Raw genomic sequence first — 19,089 nt, forward strand, 5'->3', positions numbered from 1 at the left:
AAAAATTAAGAGACCACTTCAGTTTCTGAGTCAGTTTCTCTGATTTTGCTATTTATAGGTATATATTTCAGTAAAATGAACATTGTTGTTTTATTCTATAAACTACTCACAACATTTCTCCCAAATTCCGAATAAAAAGACTGTCATTTAGAGCATTTATTTGCAGAAAATGAGAAATGGCTGAAATAACAAAAAAGGTTCAGAGCTTTCAGATCTCAAATAATGCAAAGGCAAGTTCATATTCATAAAGTTTTAAGAGTTTAGAAATTAATATGTGGTAAAATAGCCCTCGATTGTAATCACAGTTTTCATGCACCTTTGCATGTTCTCCTCCACCAGTCTTACACACTTCTTTTGGATAACTTTATGCCTTTACTCCTGGTACAAAAAAACAAGCAGTTCAGCTTGGTTTGATGGCTTGTGATCTTCCTTTTGATAATATTCCAGAGGTTTTCAATTTGGTAAAAAAAATAAATAAACATTTTAAGTGGTCTCTTATTTTTTTTCTAGAGATGTACACCTGTTCTGTAGGGGCTTCAGTGGTTTATTACAGACCACTAGTGAACAAACAGCATCATAAAGACCAATGATCTCACCAGACAGGTCAGAGATAAAGTTGTAGAGAAGTTTAAAGCAGGGTTAGGTTATAAAACATATTCCAAGCTTTGAGCATCCCAATGAGCACTGTTCAACCCATCATCCTAAAATAGAAAAAGTTCTACACCTGCAAACCTACCAGGACATGGCCATCTACACAAACTGACAGATGGTCATCAGAGGCCCATGGTCACACTGGAGGAGCAGCAGAAATCCACAGCTTAGGTGGGAGAATCTGCCCACAGGACAATTATAAGTTTTACACTCCACAAACCTGGCCTTTATGGAAGAGTGGTAATAAGAAAACCATTGTTGAAAGAAAGACATATGAATTGCTGTTTGCAATCGCAGCAAACGTGGAAGAAGGTGCTGTGGTCAGATGAGACCAAACTTTTTGACCAAAAACAAAATGCTATGTGTGGCAGAAAAGTAACACTTCGCATCACCATGAACACATCACCACAACTGTGATACATGGTGGTGGCAGAATCATGCTGTGTGGATTTTTTTTCTTCAGCAGGGACGGAGAAGCTGATCAGAGTTGATTGGATGGATGGTGCTAAATACAGGGGAATCCTCGGAAATCTTGGAAAACCTGTTAGAAGCTGCAAAAGACTTGAGACTGGAAAAGTCCAGCAAGACAATGACCCTAAACATACAGCCAGAGCTACAGTGAAACGGTTCAAATCAGATATTAATGTGTTAGAATGGCCAGGTCCTGACCTAAATACCACTGAGCTTTTGTGGCAAGACATGAAAATTGCTGTTCAAATAATAGCAATTTAATGGCTAAGCTTGAGATGTGAAAAGCTGATCGAGACATAAGCCAAAAATATGTGCAGCTGTAATAGCAGTGTAAGGTGGCTCTATATTGATATAGGGGGGCTGAATACTATTACACATGACAATTATTACATTTTTATTTGATTAAAATGTAAAAAAAAAAAAAACACCTGAGTGTGTGTGTGTGTGTGTGTGTGTGTGTGTGTGTGTGTGAGTGTGTACAGGGCCGCTGCTAAGGTTTTGGAGGCCCTAAGCATAACTGGTCAGGGAGGCCCCCCCCCCAAAAAAAACAAAAAACAAAAAAAAACACACACACACACACAAACACAAAAGGTTTACGCAAAATTTTACTATTTATTAAAATTACACATGTAACTGTGAATATTTACAACGTTATAAGTAAGGCCAATAACAGTGAAGAACAGAACAAGAGTACTATTTATAATGTATAAATAATAAATGAAACGATGCATGTCTATTTTAAGCAGTGGACACGTCATTTACACAAGCCAGCCTTAAAGGTTATGAAATTATCGTTTATATTCGTGGTGTATTTATATCAGCCTGTCAAAATCTATAGAGCTGTCTGATCCTGCTGTCATACAGACCATTTGGATAGTGCACTGACGGCATTAGTCAATAGGTAGGCTACTCTGTTTATTAATTTTTTATTAAAGTCACTAAAAATCTTCAAACTACACTACTACTATTTGCAAACGTGCCACGTGCCTTGCAATACCCAGATTAGTTTCTAGTTAAGCGTTTAAAGCTACCAAATCAGCAAAGCCAACGTAACTAGCTCAGGCAACACCACTGAACATGAAGTAATCAAAACTATTTAAACCTTTATCATCGAAGTTACTCACCAGAAAGGGATGCATGGGCCTCATCTTTCTGCTTCTTTTTCTTCTTCTCAGCTCCAGACTCAAACCGTCGCTTCATAGTTGAATTACCATTTAGTAGCAACTTCGCGCGGTGAACTTGTCTCCTGCCAAACTCAAGTAGCGTTGCTACTTTAGTTAGGACTAAGGTTGCCAGATAAGTTACGATTTTTCATCCTATTTGTTTATTTTATTTTAAGTTTTTAACTTACACAAATATTGCACTGGACAAGTTTTTGTATAGAATGGCCACATACACTTTAAAAATGGTTAAACATGCGCAAGATTTAGCGCCTCCATGCATTTTTTGATTATTTATTTGACTGGAAAATGTCACATCTGGCAACAACCAACAGAACAAACCGAGCCGTGCCATTTCAGGCAATAGGGGTGGGGGCATTATATTATGCACAAAAATAATAACGTGCCGCTTTTAAGTAGTAGAGTAGGTGCCCCATGCAATGTTTAAAGACAAAAAAGATGAGCGTATCATAAATAATTCACATTGGGTTTTAAATTTAATAATGTCATAATTTCAACACATTTCATTCTCAGTCAATTTGGCTCCCTGCAACTGCAAAATGGTTGAGGCCTAACGCTGGCTGCGTTGTCTGCGTATGCAGAGCGGCGGCCCTGTGTGTGTATGCTGGGGAACCAGCTTGTCCAGTGTTGTGTGTGTGTATCATTGTAAAACAAAGCCATCAAAGAGCTGTATTATCCAGCTCTACACAAACCTGCTCAAACCAAAGAGCAGAGATGAGTCAGCAGCCAAAGCAGATTTACAACCTAAACAAAATATCTCCATAGAAATGTGTGAAAATAGACTAAAGACTGTACATTTTACACCACAGAGCAAATATTGGCGGCATCAGACTCAACTAGAAATTACAGGGGTTGGACAATGAAACTGAAACACCTGGTTTTAGACCACAATACTTTATTGTCCCGACGGACAGTTCTGGTGGAAACAGGAGAGTTGGGGTGCACATTGAATTCTGCAGTGAATTGAGCAGCCGTGGTTTTAATGTTTTTTGGATACAATCCGGGTTAGCACCCGAACAACCCTTTCAGACTTCCTGTTGGATGTGGTTGGTCCTTCTTGGTGGTATGCTGACATTACCCTGGATACCGTGGCTCTTGATACATCACAAAGACTTGCTGTCTTGGTCACAGATACACCAGCAAGACGTGCACCAACAATTTGTCCTCTTTTGAACTCTGGTATGTCACCCATAATGTTGTGTGCATTGCAATATTTTGAGCAAAACTGTGCTCTAACCCTGCTAATTGAACCTTCACACTCTGCTCTTACTGGTGCAATGTGCAATTATTGAAGATTGGCCACCAGGCTGCTCCAATTTAGCAATGAAACCTTGCACACTGAAATGACAGGTGTTTCAGTTTTATTGTCCAACCCCTGTATTAACCACATATCTACAGTATTTTTCTCATCTACCCCTGTCCAAAACATCAGCTGCTGGGGTGTATTTGAAGGGCAGGATTTTACTGTGTCCTTCCAGGGATCAATAGCACATGTGAAACTACCTCCACCATGTGTTAGAAGCTGTACTTTAGCCTTACGGTACAGAAACACTCTTCAGGGGGGATCTGGAGAATTGTCCATCCCACTGCTGGGAAAATTGGTAGGTGAGGTTGCTATGGGAACATGAGAAGATGACCTAAAGTGTAAAGTACCTTGTGCCTCCAGTCGCTGGCCTCTTTATGAGAAACCCCTACCTTATAAAGCTGATCAGACAGCAGCACCAGACCATTACTTACTTACACACAGTTCATGTTAAAACCCTCCACATGTGGGGCTGTATTTCTCCAGGGATTAGAGAGAATTTCATAGTGCATACTTAATTATTAATAGTAGGTACTGAACAATTTGTAATTGTTAACAATATACACTAAATAAATAACAGCAGCTATTGAAAGAACAAAAACGTATATTAGATACTGAGTAATACATAGTGGCACACAATGTACATAGTGTATACTAAATAAATTACAGTAGAAACTGAACAATTCATAGTGCATACTAAATAAGTGATAATAGATACTGAGGAATTCACATTAACTACTTTAAGTTACTACTACTACAATTTATAATGCATACTAAAACACAGTACTTTACCTTAGTTAATGTTCACAGTATAAACACACTCTGTATACTAAATAATTAGTAGTGCATACTGACCAATTCATAATGAACACTGAATACAAATAATAATAAATATATATAATAAATAAAATAAAGCAGCACATACTGAATTATTCATAGTAAGCAATAAATTCAGTGGATTCTGAACTATTCAAAGTAGATACTGAACCTTTCATGTAGATAGTGAATCAATCATACTAGGCAACAAATAATTCATAATGGATAATGAATAATTTAAGCAGATACTGAATAATTCATAATAGAGACTGAATAATTCATAGTAGATAGTGAATCATTTAAAATATATACTAAATCATTCATAGTAGATACTGAATAATTCATAGTGGATATTGCATACTAAATAAGCAGCAGTATAGCTTCTAAATAATGAATAGTCAGTACTGACCGATTCATAATGGATACTGAATAAGTGATAGCAGCTACTGAAGAATTCATAGTGGATTATGGGTATAGTAGACACTGATAGTTGATGACAAATACAACAGTGGTTTTAAATGCTAGGATCCCCAAACCCTTTACACACTGTGGGGGTTCAGGAGTGGAGAGACGTTCCTGCGGAAAAAGACTCATCAATAACCACAGAAACACAGAATACACTAACAGTTATTTATTAAGAGATTGTTGTTTTTTTTATATCATCAAATACTGATAAATAGAGCTGTTATAAAAAGCTTGAATCAAATCACAAAAAAAATCCACAACTAATACTTTTACAATTTGTACATTAAAGATATTTACAAAATTGTCGTTTTGCCCTTCTTTACACAACATTTCAAAGTGAAATTAAAACGGTACCATTTAGTAAATACCCTTTAATTTTCAGAGCACACTGAAGCAGGAAGCGCTGCAGTCTGAGTGATGGATTAGTTATCTAGTGCATTTCATTCTGTAAATCTGTAAATTCCCCAACACATATCAGTTCACAAATATATAATGAGCATGAGCTGGGTTTTTATTAGAATTAATACAATTCCCCGTTTTCATTTTTGTTCCCTGATGTGGGCGTTTGTTGAGGTGTTGAATGAGAAGGCATTGAGTCGGTTAAGGCATGTTAAAGATATTTGCATTTACTTATATTACAATTACTGGCAGCACTATTGGAAGGATACTTACACATGGGCTTCATTACATTTATGAACACCTTATGCCAGCATTAATAGGATGATGAAGAACATATAAGGTAGAATCTCAATGGAATGGTATCCAAGAGCATTTACATGAAACTAGCAGACATTTGTTCCATTCATATTACCCGTTATAAAGAAGAAATTATTTAGAAATTTTGGAAGATAGAATTTGATTATTATTTAACTAATTTCTACACATTTTTAACATGGAGAAAGATGGTAAAATATGGAAACTTCACTCGATACTCTCATTACTCATCAGAACTCAAACCCCAGAGGCCTGTATGTGCCTGTACTTTAATTCCTCATACTCTCGCATATTGTCATTGTCCTATTAAAAACACCTGATTTTTAGTTTTATTGATTTTTAGTTTACTACATCATTTTACACTCTGCCAAACTTTTTTGATGAACGAACCAATGGAAACTCTTCAAAATGACATGAAATAATATCTTTTTACATTGAGGTTTTTTCTCTCTCCTGTAAAGTTGCTGTTTTGGAGATAAGTGTTTTTCATTGGACAGCATCGATATTTTTTTAACCACAGTTATTGAAAAATATATAGGTACTAAATAATTAGTAGACCTAAAATTAAAGTTTTGAGAGTTTGAAATACAAAAAAAACAACAGTACTTTAGGATTGTTGCATTAACTAAAATATATATTTTTTTGCAGTATAGCAGTAAAGTAAAAATCACACTGCACTGACTTAATGACCTTTAAACTAAACTAGCGTATTCTGATTACACCACTGTTGAAGTAAAATAAAGTAATACACTATATTGCCAGAAGTATCTGCTCGCCTATTCTGCGTTTGTTGATGTAAGACTTCCATGAAGCTCTTTACACTCTGCTGTTCTTGAGCTAGAAAGAACCAGAAAGTTGGTTCCTCTAATCCTCATTATCCACTGACCCCACTCTGTTGCTGTCATTTTACAATGACAGAGCACAGAGTTGCTGTCGTTTCCAGTCTCTTCCACTGCGTTATAATATCACTGACAGTTGGCTGTGGAATATTTAGTAGTGAGGAAATTTTATGACTGGACTTGTTGCACAGGTGGATCCATGCTGTAATTCCCTGAGCTTCCAAGAGCGACCCAATTTTCATTAATGTTTTTAGAATAAGTCTGGATGCTAGGTACTTGGTTTTATACACCTGTGGCCATGGAATTGATTGGAACCTAAGTTCAATTATTTGGATGAGTGAGTAAATTCCAGGGTTCATAAACGATTTAACCAATACATTTTTTTCATGCCTTCAAATCTTTTTCAGGCCTTCAAGGCACATTTTCATGACCGTACGATTTTTTAAAACATCAGTGCAGACACAGACAAGGAAACCAAAAATCAACTAAACTATAATCAAAACTGATTATAGTAGGTCTAAAATGAATCAGATAAAATGTTGACACACAATCTTTAATGATAAAATGTGTGTCAGATCCTGAGAGCTCCATTGTGTAGAGACTAAATTACTGAATTGTTTCTGAGCTGATGTATTTGTTAGCTAAAAAATAGATTTTCTCCATCGATAAACTGAAACACAGATTTGTAGAGCAATTTTCCATGACTTTTCCAAAACTTTCTGGGTATTTTTATTTTTCCAAAACTTATTCAGGCCTGGGAATTTTCATTTTTTAATTCCATGAATTTTCCAGGAAATACCTTTGGCAATACAGTGTATTTCCATGTGAAGTTACTGTATATGATATTTTATCATATTATTTGTATGCTCTTACACTAATGTTAAATCTGGTAAACATGCTTTCCAGTCTGAATTTACAATGCTTCATAAGAGTGATACAAATAAAACCAATGCCCCATTTTAGTTTACATCATAATTTACCTCAAACAAAACCATCTAAGATCATCTTATGAATGCTGACATAAGATGTTAGTAAATTAAGTTATTCAGTGCTTATGAATATATTATGTAAATATCCTCTGAATAAAGGCTGGGATCAGTTTTCTATGTGACTCTATTCCTCCATAAGCTAAAAGGCACTCAGTGTGTGCTGATATGTGGCCGCTCTGGAGCAGATAAACATTACATGAACAGAAAAAAATGGTTCTACATTGTTTGGCAGCAGTATGAATGAAAGCAGCCAGAGCGCCCCCTGGTGGTCTAGGTAGTTTAGCACCATGCTGCAATTATACTTTAAAGAAAAGATACATGGCAAAAAACGTAGACGTTACACAAGTGGTGTCTTCTGATCATCAAAGCTATGACACATTCATCAGCGCCAACCAATAGGAAGGCAGGAGAGGACTGGATTGTCTTTCCATTGTTATTTTTCCCCATTTGAAACTTTAATTCATGTCATTCTCTCTGTTTCTGACAGGCTAAATTGTTTCCCAGAGTAACAGAAATGCCCGGCCTGCAGGCGAGGACTCCTTCACTGGACCCAGATTTCAAACGATCTGGGCAAAATAACAGAAACACTAACATACGCATTTATACACTGGCGTATTTCCTCCAATCAAAGCTGAGCAGACAGTGTCTTCACTGCAAATAATAATATATTAGCAAGTGAAATCATCTTAAATCTAGTCTGAATATTGTTATTTATCAATTTTTGTGTCGTCAGCATATTTAAGTTGTGTTTTACTATAATTTAACACATTTTAAGCATTTTTGTTGTAAGGAAATTGTAAGATAAGATTATAAGTTAAATATATATTTTTTAATTTGATATAATGATTTCAATCACTAATATATATTTTATTGCAGTTTAGCGCTCATCTAATAAATGATCCATCATTAATATCCATCAGTGACCTGATAAACATTTTTCCCTTAGCTGGATTATCATTAAATATATAAATCCATTGATTTACAAAAATACCCACATCATAGGTACTGTGTTTGGTTGCCAAAAAAAATAAAAATATATATGAACAACATTCATAAGGTACGTAAATCTCATGGTTCTGCTCAGTTCTCATTCCTATGAGAACATCTGAGCAGGTTTGTTTTGTCTTTTGGAGCAGACTGATTGTCTCTCTCTGATTAAAGCCAGATACTTTGCCCCCTTTAAACAGAATGTGCCTCATAAAGTGCTAAAATAAACTCAAATTCCATAAAGAAACGCAATAATAATACACAAACATGCGCACACTGCTGTTTTAAAACTGCCGTCACCCGTTCAGTGTAATTCCCCTCCCTTCTGTTCAGTCTTATTTTGATTTAAAAAAAGAGGGATCATTTACATAAAAATAAAAAAACACCCCAATTACATCAGTTCATTACTCTTTCATCACTAAAACTGAAGTGTGCGTTCACTCACACTCCTCTCTCCTTCCCTTCATACAGTAGATCAAATCTCATCAACCCTGAATCACCACTGTGCTGCTCTGCGCTAACAGGAGGGGGAATAAAGTGGCTGTCAAAAGTCTGGGGACACCAAGCTGCACTGTCTTTCATACTGTTTTAGTTTTGTAAGTTGTTTAGTTAACAGTGAGCAGCTACAGTATGTGCAGCCATACGGTTGTAGGCACAGATATATAGGCAGCCCTGGTCAAACTCCATGTACAGATCATTTACATGCGCACAACTAAATACGCACAAAGTATACACAGGCACATACTTGTACATATTAATACACAATTAATGTTTTCTTACTGAATTTAATAGATTTGAAAACAATAAAACATGAAATGTGGTGTGCAAAACCATTAAGGCACTTTGTTTATATTTGTATATATGTTATATTCAGTAGATAATTAGAAATTGTGTCTAATATGTGCAGAAAATACATTTTTTCCTGAACAAAATTAACCACATTATTAAGGATAAGATTAGAAATTTAGCAAAAAGGCACTAATATTAGACAAACACAGAGAGCAGTAATGAAACTGGTTTGCTTTTTGTAATAATGGTAGTATTACAAGTAGTCCCATCCAATACTACTTGTAGTACTATATAATACTAATAGTACTAATTTAGTCTTTTGGAATTAAACCCAAGACTGAACATCAGTATCGTTGATTTAATTAACTAAAAAAGTAAGACCGCAGCTTTTAGATCAGCTTTCTATTTTATAAGTTAAAATACTGCGGACCTACAATCGGGAAAAAAAATCTAATTTGCATTAAACACAGTGTGAAAAGCTCGGTGCCCCCAAACTTTTGGTAGAAACTCTGAAGGCTTTTGAATGGTCTCACGAGGACAGTGTGAAAACAGGAGAAAGTGGGGAAAAAGTCTAGAAAGTCTTATTTTATCGCAAGTGGTGGTTGGATTTTACTTACATAAAAACAAGTTAAAAATCATTAGCAGTTCCATTGGTCATGTGTCCTTCAGTAAAAATGAAAGCGCCCCCAGAGGCCTGGAGGAAACCCATGAATCCAGCAGATGTCTCCTGCTGTTTCAAATCTCCTTTTTTTGCTCCCTTTAATTAATAAAACATAAAGGGGTGGGTAAAAAAAAAAAAAAAAAAGCTTCCAGAAAGTGCCCAGCGTGTTCCGACATACCGACACCAACCTTCCCAAAGACGAGCTACAAGTCACACATTAAAAATCACCCCGAGTGAGTGCTGACGTGGGTGTGTGTTTGTGTGAAAAACGCAAAAGAGTGAGAAAAATAAGGAGCCTTGGCAGGTTTTTGCACAAAAAGGGAAGTTTCATTGGGTTTTCATCCACACTGTGTATCCAAGCTGTGTCTGACCACCTCTGTCTGACCAACACTGGAAGAACATGATCTGGTGGGAACTGTGGAGGACACAGACTGAGTTCAGCAGAAAAAAACTGCAGAAGATCCTGGTTCTGCAGCACCCTGCGCGTCTGCAAACACAAACACATAACCAATACAATTAGGTTAATTAGGTCTGTCTGTCTGAATTCCTTGTCTATTTGTCTGGATGCCTTTCCTGTCTGTCCGTCTGTCTGTCTGTGTGGTTGCAGTGTGTGTCTGTCTGGCTGCCTTGTCTGGTTAATTTGTCTCTCTGTTTTGATGCCTTATATATTTCTGTACATAAATAAAACATGTTTGTATACAGTATGTGTGTGTGTGTGTGTGTTTGTACCTGTGGGTTGATTCTGCTGCCCTTTGCCTTTCTTCTTCTTCTTCTCCTTCTTCTCTTTGGGCTTGGCGAGCTGCAGCAGGCGGGAGGGCATCTGGCTCTGTGGCTCTGCGGTGGCGCCGCCCTTCTGGCCAGATCCGGAGGAGAACAGGTTCAGGTTCTTGCTCTTGCGTTTGGAGTCGAGTCGGCTCAGCAGGTCGTGGGTGGAAGGAGAGGAGGACAGCTCCACACCTTCAGCCGGCTCTGTGGCGCTCTGGAGCTTCAGAGAGTCCTCAGAGGCGGTAGAGGAGGTGCGCTGCCTCGGCTGGAGATGATCCTGCAGGAGGAGGAAAAGAATAAAAAAAGGGTCTGAAAACAACTTAAACATACAAGACGTGTTTAAAGAATAGTGTCTGAAGAATAATGTAGGTAACAAATAATGGAAGCTTATAGTCCGCTAATCAACATGGTGCTATCTGCAAATCAATATACTCTCCTGAAAACACATGGTCTTTGATTAATAAGAGCTGATGTGATTTCTGAGACAGTATAACTCAGGAGTTCTCAATCTTTTCTACTTTATGGCCCACCTGTTTACAACTTGAAAGCGTCAAGGACCCCCTAATAATAATAATGATAATAATAATAATAATAATAATAATAATAATAATAATAAAATGTCTAAAAACCCAGAGTATAATAAACTCTTGCTACCATAACTTTACCCTGAAACAGTGATTTAGGCTTTCCAAATATAGTACGAATATATGAACTTCTTACTGGAAACATTCTCTAATATTCTTTTGTATTTTACCGGATCACTCAGCTCGCGGTGTGGGCGTATCCTTGACGCTTCTCCTTCGCGGTTAAAAAGCGGCTGTTCTGTGTGTGAGAGGCTCATATGTGTGTGAAGTCGCAGCTCTGAGCTTTTTGTCGGAGGGCGGGGCTGCGCTCATGCAGCGACTTTCTCTATTGAAATGAATAGGATGCGCTGTGCTGGTGGACGGGGAGAGGGTGCGTCTTTCTTGCGGGCCGCACTAACACTAAAATTTGAATTTAAGTCGCGGGCCACAAAATATCGGTGCTCACTACAGACTCCCTCTGAGGATGAGCCATGCGGACCTCTAGAGGGTGCTTTGCGGCCCCCTGGTGGTCTGCGGCCCCCCGGTTAAGAAACCCTGGTATAACTCACATATCTAGAACATGGATGTGTGTTAAATTCACAGCAGGATCTGATATGTGATCTGTTGTACAGGAAGCTTAATAAACACAATTACAGTTGTTTGTATCTGGCTCAGGGGTTTCTGTTCACTCTGAGGTTTGGGTTAGATTAAGGATTAAGGTCAGAGGATAAAATACGAGTAGGTTCAAACAATTGCACAAATGACTGCACTAATCTGCAGGCTATTGTTTTTTTGTCCATCATTACATAATAGTATATTAGTTACATCACTCTCTCGGATGGGAAAAGGTAGAATACACAGGTCTTTAAAATGATTTGATTAGTTGACTATTAGATAGAAAAATAATGAGGCCTGTCTATCGGTAACTGGGCTGTACAAAACTTTCACAGTCAACTAATAGTTTGAACACAAACATTTAAAGGACTACGAAAGGACTGGGTTTCACACTGTCCTGCATCTGGCTATTGAAGAACCCCCTCTGGAAGAGGGCTGCAACTAATGACTACTGTGATAGTAATTTTTCCTATCTCTCGTATTGTAAGGACGTTTTTTTGTCATAATTTTTATAAATATTTTGCTTTGTACTGCGCTTTTTTATTGCCTCTGTAACTCGATATCTTGGCCAGTCATGATCAGATTCCTCTCTACCTGCTCCACCCTCAGTCAGAGTTGATAGGTTTGCAGTTTTCCCACTAAATTAAAAAATATAGTCATAGCTATAGGTTCAAAGCCATGAGGTGTTTTTTTTGGAGCTACTTTTAATATTTACCAAAGCCACCAAAAAGTCTTCATTGCAAATCCTTCAAAATGAAAATTTAATGTGTTGGGAATGTCAGTGGCAACCTTTGATATTGGGATTGTTTAAGCTTCTGACAGGCGGGTTTTAAATAGACTTTGAGATGGGCATTTTTACTGGACCAGGCAACCCTGCTCTCAGTGAGCATCAATATTGGAGCTGCAGCACATAGTAAACTTCCCCTCTGCATTTCTCAAACGCTCCAGTGACAGCAGGATAATTTAAACTAAACGTGGCATTTAAATGCTAAGAATGTGTTTTAATGTATAGTGCTAATATACAGTAAATATACGGTAGATGACATACAGTGAGTACGGCTGTTGACCCTTATGCGTTGTGGTAGAAATTTTTATAAACACACAAAATTCAAGCACTTTCAAGGCCCATTTTCATGTTTTTCCAGCACCTTCCAGCTGTGGTAAATCAATGATAACAGTGATATCTCAAAACTGAGATTCAGCGATAATTAATATATCGCAAAACTATTCTCCACACTTCACAGTGACTATGCTTCTGAGAAAGAAAATACTTCTAAGTAAGTAAATAGCAGGAATTATGGATTTATTTGTGTCAGTTTCACAAAATTTAAATACCAATGTTCTTCACCGTATGTTTACCCTATTCGTTTAATTGAGCAGTTATTGTAATATGTCAAATTTGGGGGTGAGTTGAGAGCATTTATACGTACATATACTCAAAATTATTGATTTGAATTATTGAAGGAGAAGAAATTAAATCAAAAGTTTTATGATTAAAAATGCAGATTAAAAATCTGTAGAGTATCCAACTTGAATGGGTCAATAATGAAACTGAGACACAAAAGTTTACTAGGCAAATAACTTTCAATATTTTTTTTTTAATGAAAATGTAGAGGTGGGTAACCCAGGTCCAGAAAGTAAAAATCCAACCCAGGGCTTTGCACCAACTCCCAGGTCGGCTCTGCTGCAGATTGAAAAACCCTGGGTTGGATTTTTACTTTCTGGACCTGGGTTACCCACCTGTATTATTTTCCTGATAATTTAGTTTTTTCCCGGGTGCATTGTACAGTCCGGACTCACAGTCATCGTTTGCTTGAGTTTTTAAAACAGTGTAAATAAGAAATAAAAAATGTAAAAATATATATACATATATCTTTTTACAGTTAAACATACACTAGGGTAGCACGGTTTGACAGGGTAGCAGAACTCGACAGTCTCCAGGGCTGTTTGCCCAGATTCAGTGTCTGAAACGACCCGCTCGCCAGCCCTGTTAACCCGGCTTTTGGCTTTTAGCATGGCTAGCATTCAGCCGGAGATCGGCTAGTTCCACAGCGGTGAAGCGCGGCCAACAGCGGCTCGTTGGAGGACGGTGACACCGCGTTAACAGTGCCCGGCTGGGTTTAGCCTAATAGTATATTGTACGTGTAACCGCGGATTGTTACTATTATTATTTAGATAAATCCTAAGCTTGACTTTTAGCATAGCTAGCTAACTCTCCTGCTGTCCGTGTTTTAAAAAACGCAGAGGTGCAAACAGAGCCGGCTCCTCGTGAGCAACTCCTCTTGGATTACGAGAAAGTCTCACATAACGTATGTGGAGGCGCAAGCGAAGGCTTTTTTATTTTACGCTCTGCAGTTTTTATTAAGTGAACTTATTTAGTCATATAGTTATTTGAATAAAAGAAAATTCAGTTACAATTTCAAGCATTTTCAAGCACCTTCTCCAAAATTCCAGCACTTTCCAGGCCTGGAAAACTGTTAAATGTTAAAATTCAAGCATTTTCCAGGATTTCAAGCACCTGTACGAACCCTGGCTCTAGTAGAGGCAGACAGCAGAACCATTATGGAAAAACTGTATGCTTCTTTTCGGTCCAACACTAAAAAAACATATGGTACCAATTGTTTGTGAGACAAAAACCATTCAGGTTTTCATTGAGTTTGGGTATGAAAGTTCAACTGTCTATTTTGATATAAAAAACTTTACATATAATTATTGGTGGTGGACATTGGTTTATTTGGTGTTTGAACCCTTACTGTTATCCCAGTGATCCCAATAAACTTTGTATATACTGAAATTTTATGAATACGATGGTGTTTCTGTACTTTGACATAAAAAATAACAGTATACTAAATCATACCCCTTGTGTTGTGATATGTATTGTATCAGCAGTTTCCTGTTAAAATACAGCCCTGCAATATATCAGTGGGAGACACTCACTTCAACATTTTGCCGTAGCTGTGATTGTGTGTACAGTTGCTCCCTCTCTCTCTCCAGTCTCCTCTGGCTGTCTCTCAGCCTGGCCAGATCTCTCTGGTACTCCTCCTTTTTGTTCTGCAGTTCGTTTTTCTCCTCGTCCAGCTCCCTGCGCCTCTTTGTGTTCTCCTCCTCCAGGGCATTTAAGCGCTCCTCTCTCTGCTGCACCTCTTTCTCCTTCTGCTCCCACTCTTTCTGCCTGCGCCTCCTCTCCTCCGCCTCCTGCCTCAGACGCTCGGCACTCCGCTGCTTCTCCTGCTCGATCAGAGACGCGGGCCGCGAGGAAGACGAGGACGATGAGGACGAGGAGACTGAGGGGTGTCGGGAGGAGCGATCGTTTAGAGCCTGACGCTGGTCCTCAATGAAGGTGTCCTGCTGAACGACCACGGCCTGAGAGAGAGAGAGAGAGAGAGAGAGAGAGAGAGAGAGAGAGAGAAAGAGAGAGGGAGAGAGAGAGAGCGAAAGAGAGAGTGAGAGAGAGAGAAATAGAGAGAAAGAAAGAGTGAGCGTGCAAGAGAGAGAGAAAGAGACAGAACGAGAGAGAAATAAAGAAAGAGAGTGAGCGTGCGAGAGAGAAAGACAAAGAGAGAGAGGGAAAAAGAGAGAGAGAAATAGTTAAGAGGAAATCACAACAATGTTATGCTGAAATTAAATATCCTTAACTGAGAAAGTCAGAGGGTGGAAGACAGACTTAGTAGAAACCCCAACCTTGTGCTTCCACCCAGTCATTTTATTAAAAATACCAAATCTGTACTCTCAATCACTGGCCACTTTATTAGAAACACCTACCTTATGCTTCCACATTTGACCTACAATATATGTGTATTATGATTAGTGCTGAAAGTCATGGCCAACATGTATATTGCAATATATATTTTTTTATTTAATTTGATACAATATAGTTTCAATATGAATATGAACAGTATAAATGTCACCGTCTTTGGTGTAGCTACATCATCACACACAGACACTGCCAGGCTATGGAAGCCTATACTGTTTTGCTGAATTACTCATCTTATCTGCAGTAAACTAATGCTGGCAAACCGGAACGAACAGTGAAATATTTCGATTTTTGACCATATTTTGATCTTATGCTTACTGTAAAAAGCTGTGCTGGTCAGGTTAATAGGTTCTGGGGTTTGATAACAGATGGATGGTGCTGTGCTGGTTAGATTAGTAGGTTCTGGGGTTTGATAACAGATGGATGGTGCTGTGCTGGTTAGATTAGTAGGTTCTAGGATTTAATAACAAATGGATGAAGCTGTGCTGGTTAGATTAGTAGGTTCTGTGATTGTGGGGTTTTGATAACAATGCTAGGTTAACAGTTCTGTTGTGGTCAGTGCAGGCTAATGGCTAACTGGCTATGCTTGCAGTTTTTATGAGCTAAATAAATAGCTTTTGTATAACAGAATGATGTTACTGTGCTGGTTAAAAAAAGTAACTAAGTAATTTAAACTGTATGTTACTCTGGTCTTCAGTTATTCATGTCAGAACACTGGCATGTAGTTACCAGCTTAATGTGGCTGTCGGGTGGATTCTAAGTGATATTGAAATATAAAAAAAAAATGTATCACGATAAATATCAATACTGAATTATTGTCTAGCCCTAATTTTAAGTATTATAAACTCTATACTTTAGTGTTTGGGAGTAAAACCCTTTAGTCACTGTAAAGTAGCTTCTAATCACACACAGCATCTAAAACCTGCATTAATGTTTGACACCCTGCTTCTCTGTTTGGAGATAGCACCCCACCACACACATACCAAAAGGGGAAAGTCCAGAGTCCAGTGTGTGTGTCGTGACTCACCTGTAATGTGTTTAAAAGGTCATGAAGACGAGTGACACTCTGGAGTACCTGCTGTAAGAAAGAGAGAGAGAGAGAGAGAGTGCTTACTGTGATATATTTAATTTAATTAAACAGATACACTAAGACTGATGATAATTTATTTTCATTACACACTAGGCTAGTAGTTTTAATGCACTTAAATCATCATCTTTATCTTGTAATCTTAAAATGTTCTGCATTGTTAAACATATGAAGAAAAATGTGAAATGATTTACTAAGGAAAAAAGTATTAAATAAACCAGAATATGATTTATATTTTAGATTCTTCAAAGTAGCACCTGCCATTTAGATGACAGATTTGCACATCTTGGCTGAATTTTCTCAGTTAGCTAAGGTAGAGTCACCTGGAAGGGCTTTCAAATTTGTTCTCTTAATGTGTTTGAGAGCATCAGTTGTGAAGTTGTGAAGAGGTAGATTTGGTATACAGTGAAAAGACATATTTAAGTAATGTTTTAATCCATATTAGAAAGGAAAGAACTACTCAATTAAGTAAAGAAAAAATATTTTAAAAAATGGTCAATTAATCAAAAAAAAAAATTCTAAAACTGTGAAATTATCCAGACATGTGGAGGTTTAGGTGGATGCCTTAAATTTAGCTCCTTCAACCACAGACACAGCTCCTCTTTTGAGGAAGAGCTCCTCAACACTGCCATCTTGCCATATGTGTTATAATCAAAACTCTGCTTTTCAAGCAAACTTCTCCTCTTCTTCTAATTACTGTGAGTCACTGTAAATAACTGAGCATATTATATTACTTATTCTGTACTTTAATTATCACTGTAGTTATAATCTATATCAGTGATTCGCTGCTTCGCTAGAAACTCCAACACAAAGGAAATAGACATGGACCCCTGCTTGGTGTCAAACTAAATAATCTGGATTTTTTTTTTTAACTTTAATTTTTATTGTCTTTTAACATACAAAGAACAAACAAACAAAAAAAACAACAGAGAAGGCAGATCAGGCATTTGACAAGGGTCTTCAAAGGGACATATAAATGCTATACATATATTTATATTAAGTAGACAAAGAAATAAAGGCAAATCATGTGAAGACAAAAAACACATGGAGGTCTAAAATATGAATTTCAATTTATGAATCAATGAAGTAAATCAGCTCAGAGCCAGGTAAGATTTCCAGTTTCTCCAGTATGTTTTAAATCTTTTAGCCAATTGTCTTAATGAAAATGTCATTTTCTCCATGTCACAAATCTCCTAAACAATTTCAACCCAATCAGAAAGAGTTGGGGACTTTTTAGTTATTGCTTTTTTACTACCTGCTAATAGTATCTGTAACAAATACCTATCCTGGTTTCTTAATTCGGCTGGTCCATTTCCCAGATAAATGACACTGACCATGTGCAGGGTTGTTGCTTTGTACCTTTTTGATATTTGGAGTTATAAAAAAATCTTAAAATAAAATAATGTGGATTTAAGACGATTCTATTTACAGCTTCTATTTACCTCACTGTTTCTCTTGAGCAGTAGCAGCAGGTTTGCATTGCCTCCCTGTGGAAGAAACAAGTAATTACACTCAAAACATCTCAAACACCATCATCATCATCATCATTATCATCTCTTCTACACTACAATTACTGTACACTTTCATCCAGCAGAATGTGTTATTTACGGTGGCCTAGAAAGCCCAACGCAGTGCAAATTGAAAAGCGCTGCAAAAGCACAAAACACATCCATCAAAATTACAACACAGGCGCAGCAAATAGAAAAACGCACTGCAACTAGAAAAACGCGCTGCAAATAGAAAAAAGGTCCGCTGGGAAAATTCTGTTGTGTTGTGACTCACTTCCGTTGTGTTGTGGTTCTATTTGCAGCGCGTTTTTCTATTTGCAGCGCGTTTTTCTTTTTGCAGCGCGTTTTTCTTTTTGCAGCGCGTTTTTCTTTTTGCAGCGCGTTTTTCTTTTTGCAGCGCGTTTTTCTATTTGCTGCGCCTGTGTTGTAATTTTGATGGATGTGTTTTGTGCTTTTGCAGCGCTTTTCAATTTGCACTGCGCTGGGCTTTCTCAGCCACCGTAGTTATTTCCCTCTCTGTCTTTCTCTCTCTCTACACACACACACACACACACACACCTTCTTTAGAACGCTGTCTGACTCAGTTCTCCGGAGGTCCACTGACTCATCCGCTTCCTCTTTCTCTCCATCTGAAGATCAAAGACACAGATTAAACACACAGACACACACACATCATATTTCCAAAACATAAACACACACAGCAGACACACACACACACACACACACACACACTCCTACCTTTGGTCTTGGAGCTGTTCATCTGATGGCTGTCGAATCCGCCAAATGTTTCTGCTCTGCGCGGTAAGCTCACAGAGCTCACACACACACTCTCCTGACCCGCACACACCTGCTGACCCACCGCTCCACACACACTACCGTTCACCAGCTCCTGCAGCTTCTCCACTGCACACACACAAACAAACAGAATATT

At 37.8% G+C, this 19,089-nt stretch overlaps 1 protein-coding gene across 11 annotated transcripts in view; it reads right to left on the reverse strand.

The window, feature by feature from the left end:
• Positions 1-5,038: 5,038 nt before the first annotated feature.
• Positions 5,039-19,089, reverse strand: part of akap13 (A-kinase anchoring protein 13) — a 168,874-nt gene continuing 154,823 nt past the window's right edge. For all 11 annotated transcript variants that reach the window (XM_049484314.1, XM_049484320.1, XM_049484317.1 and 8 more), the window contains 7 exons: positions 18,897-19,061; positions 18,717-18,787; positions 18,093-18,137; positions 16,591-16,641; positions 14,747-15,172; positions 10,596-10,908; positions 5,039-10,353 (listed from right to left, as the gene is read on the reverse strand). In XM_049484314.1, coding sequence (XP_049340271.1) covers positions 10,304-10,353; positions 10,596-10,908; positions 14,747-15,172; positions 16,591-16,641; positions 18,093-18,137; positions 18,717-18,787; positions 18,897-19,061 — 1,121 coding nt within the window. In that variant the 3' untranslated portion in view covers positions 5,039-10,303. The remainder of the gene's footprint in view (positions 10,354-10,595; positions 10,909-14,746; positions 15,173-16,590; positions 16,642-18,092; positions 18,138-18,716; positions 18,788-18,896; positions 19,062-19,089) is intronic.

This window comes from Astyanax mexicanus, chromosome 10 (assembly GCF_023375975.1).
Source record: "Astyanax mexicanus isolate ESR-SI-001 chromosome 10, AstMex3_surface, whole genome shotgun sequence".
In the NCBI taxonomy this organism is placed as follows: Eukaryota; Metazoa; Chordata; class Actinopteri; order Characiformes; family Acestrorhamphidae; genus Astyanax; species Astyanax mexicanus.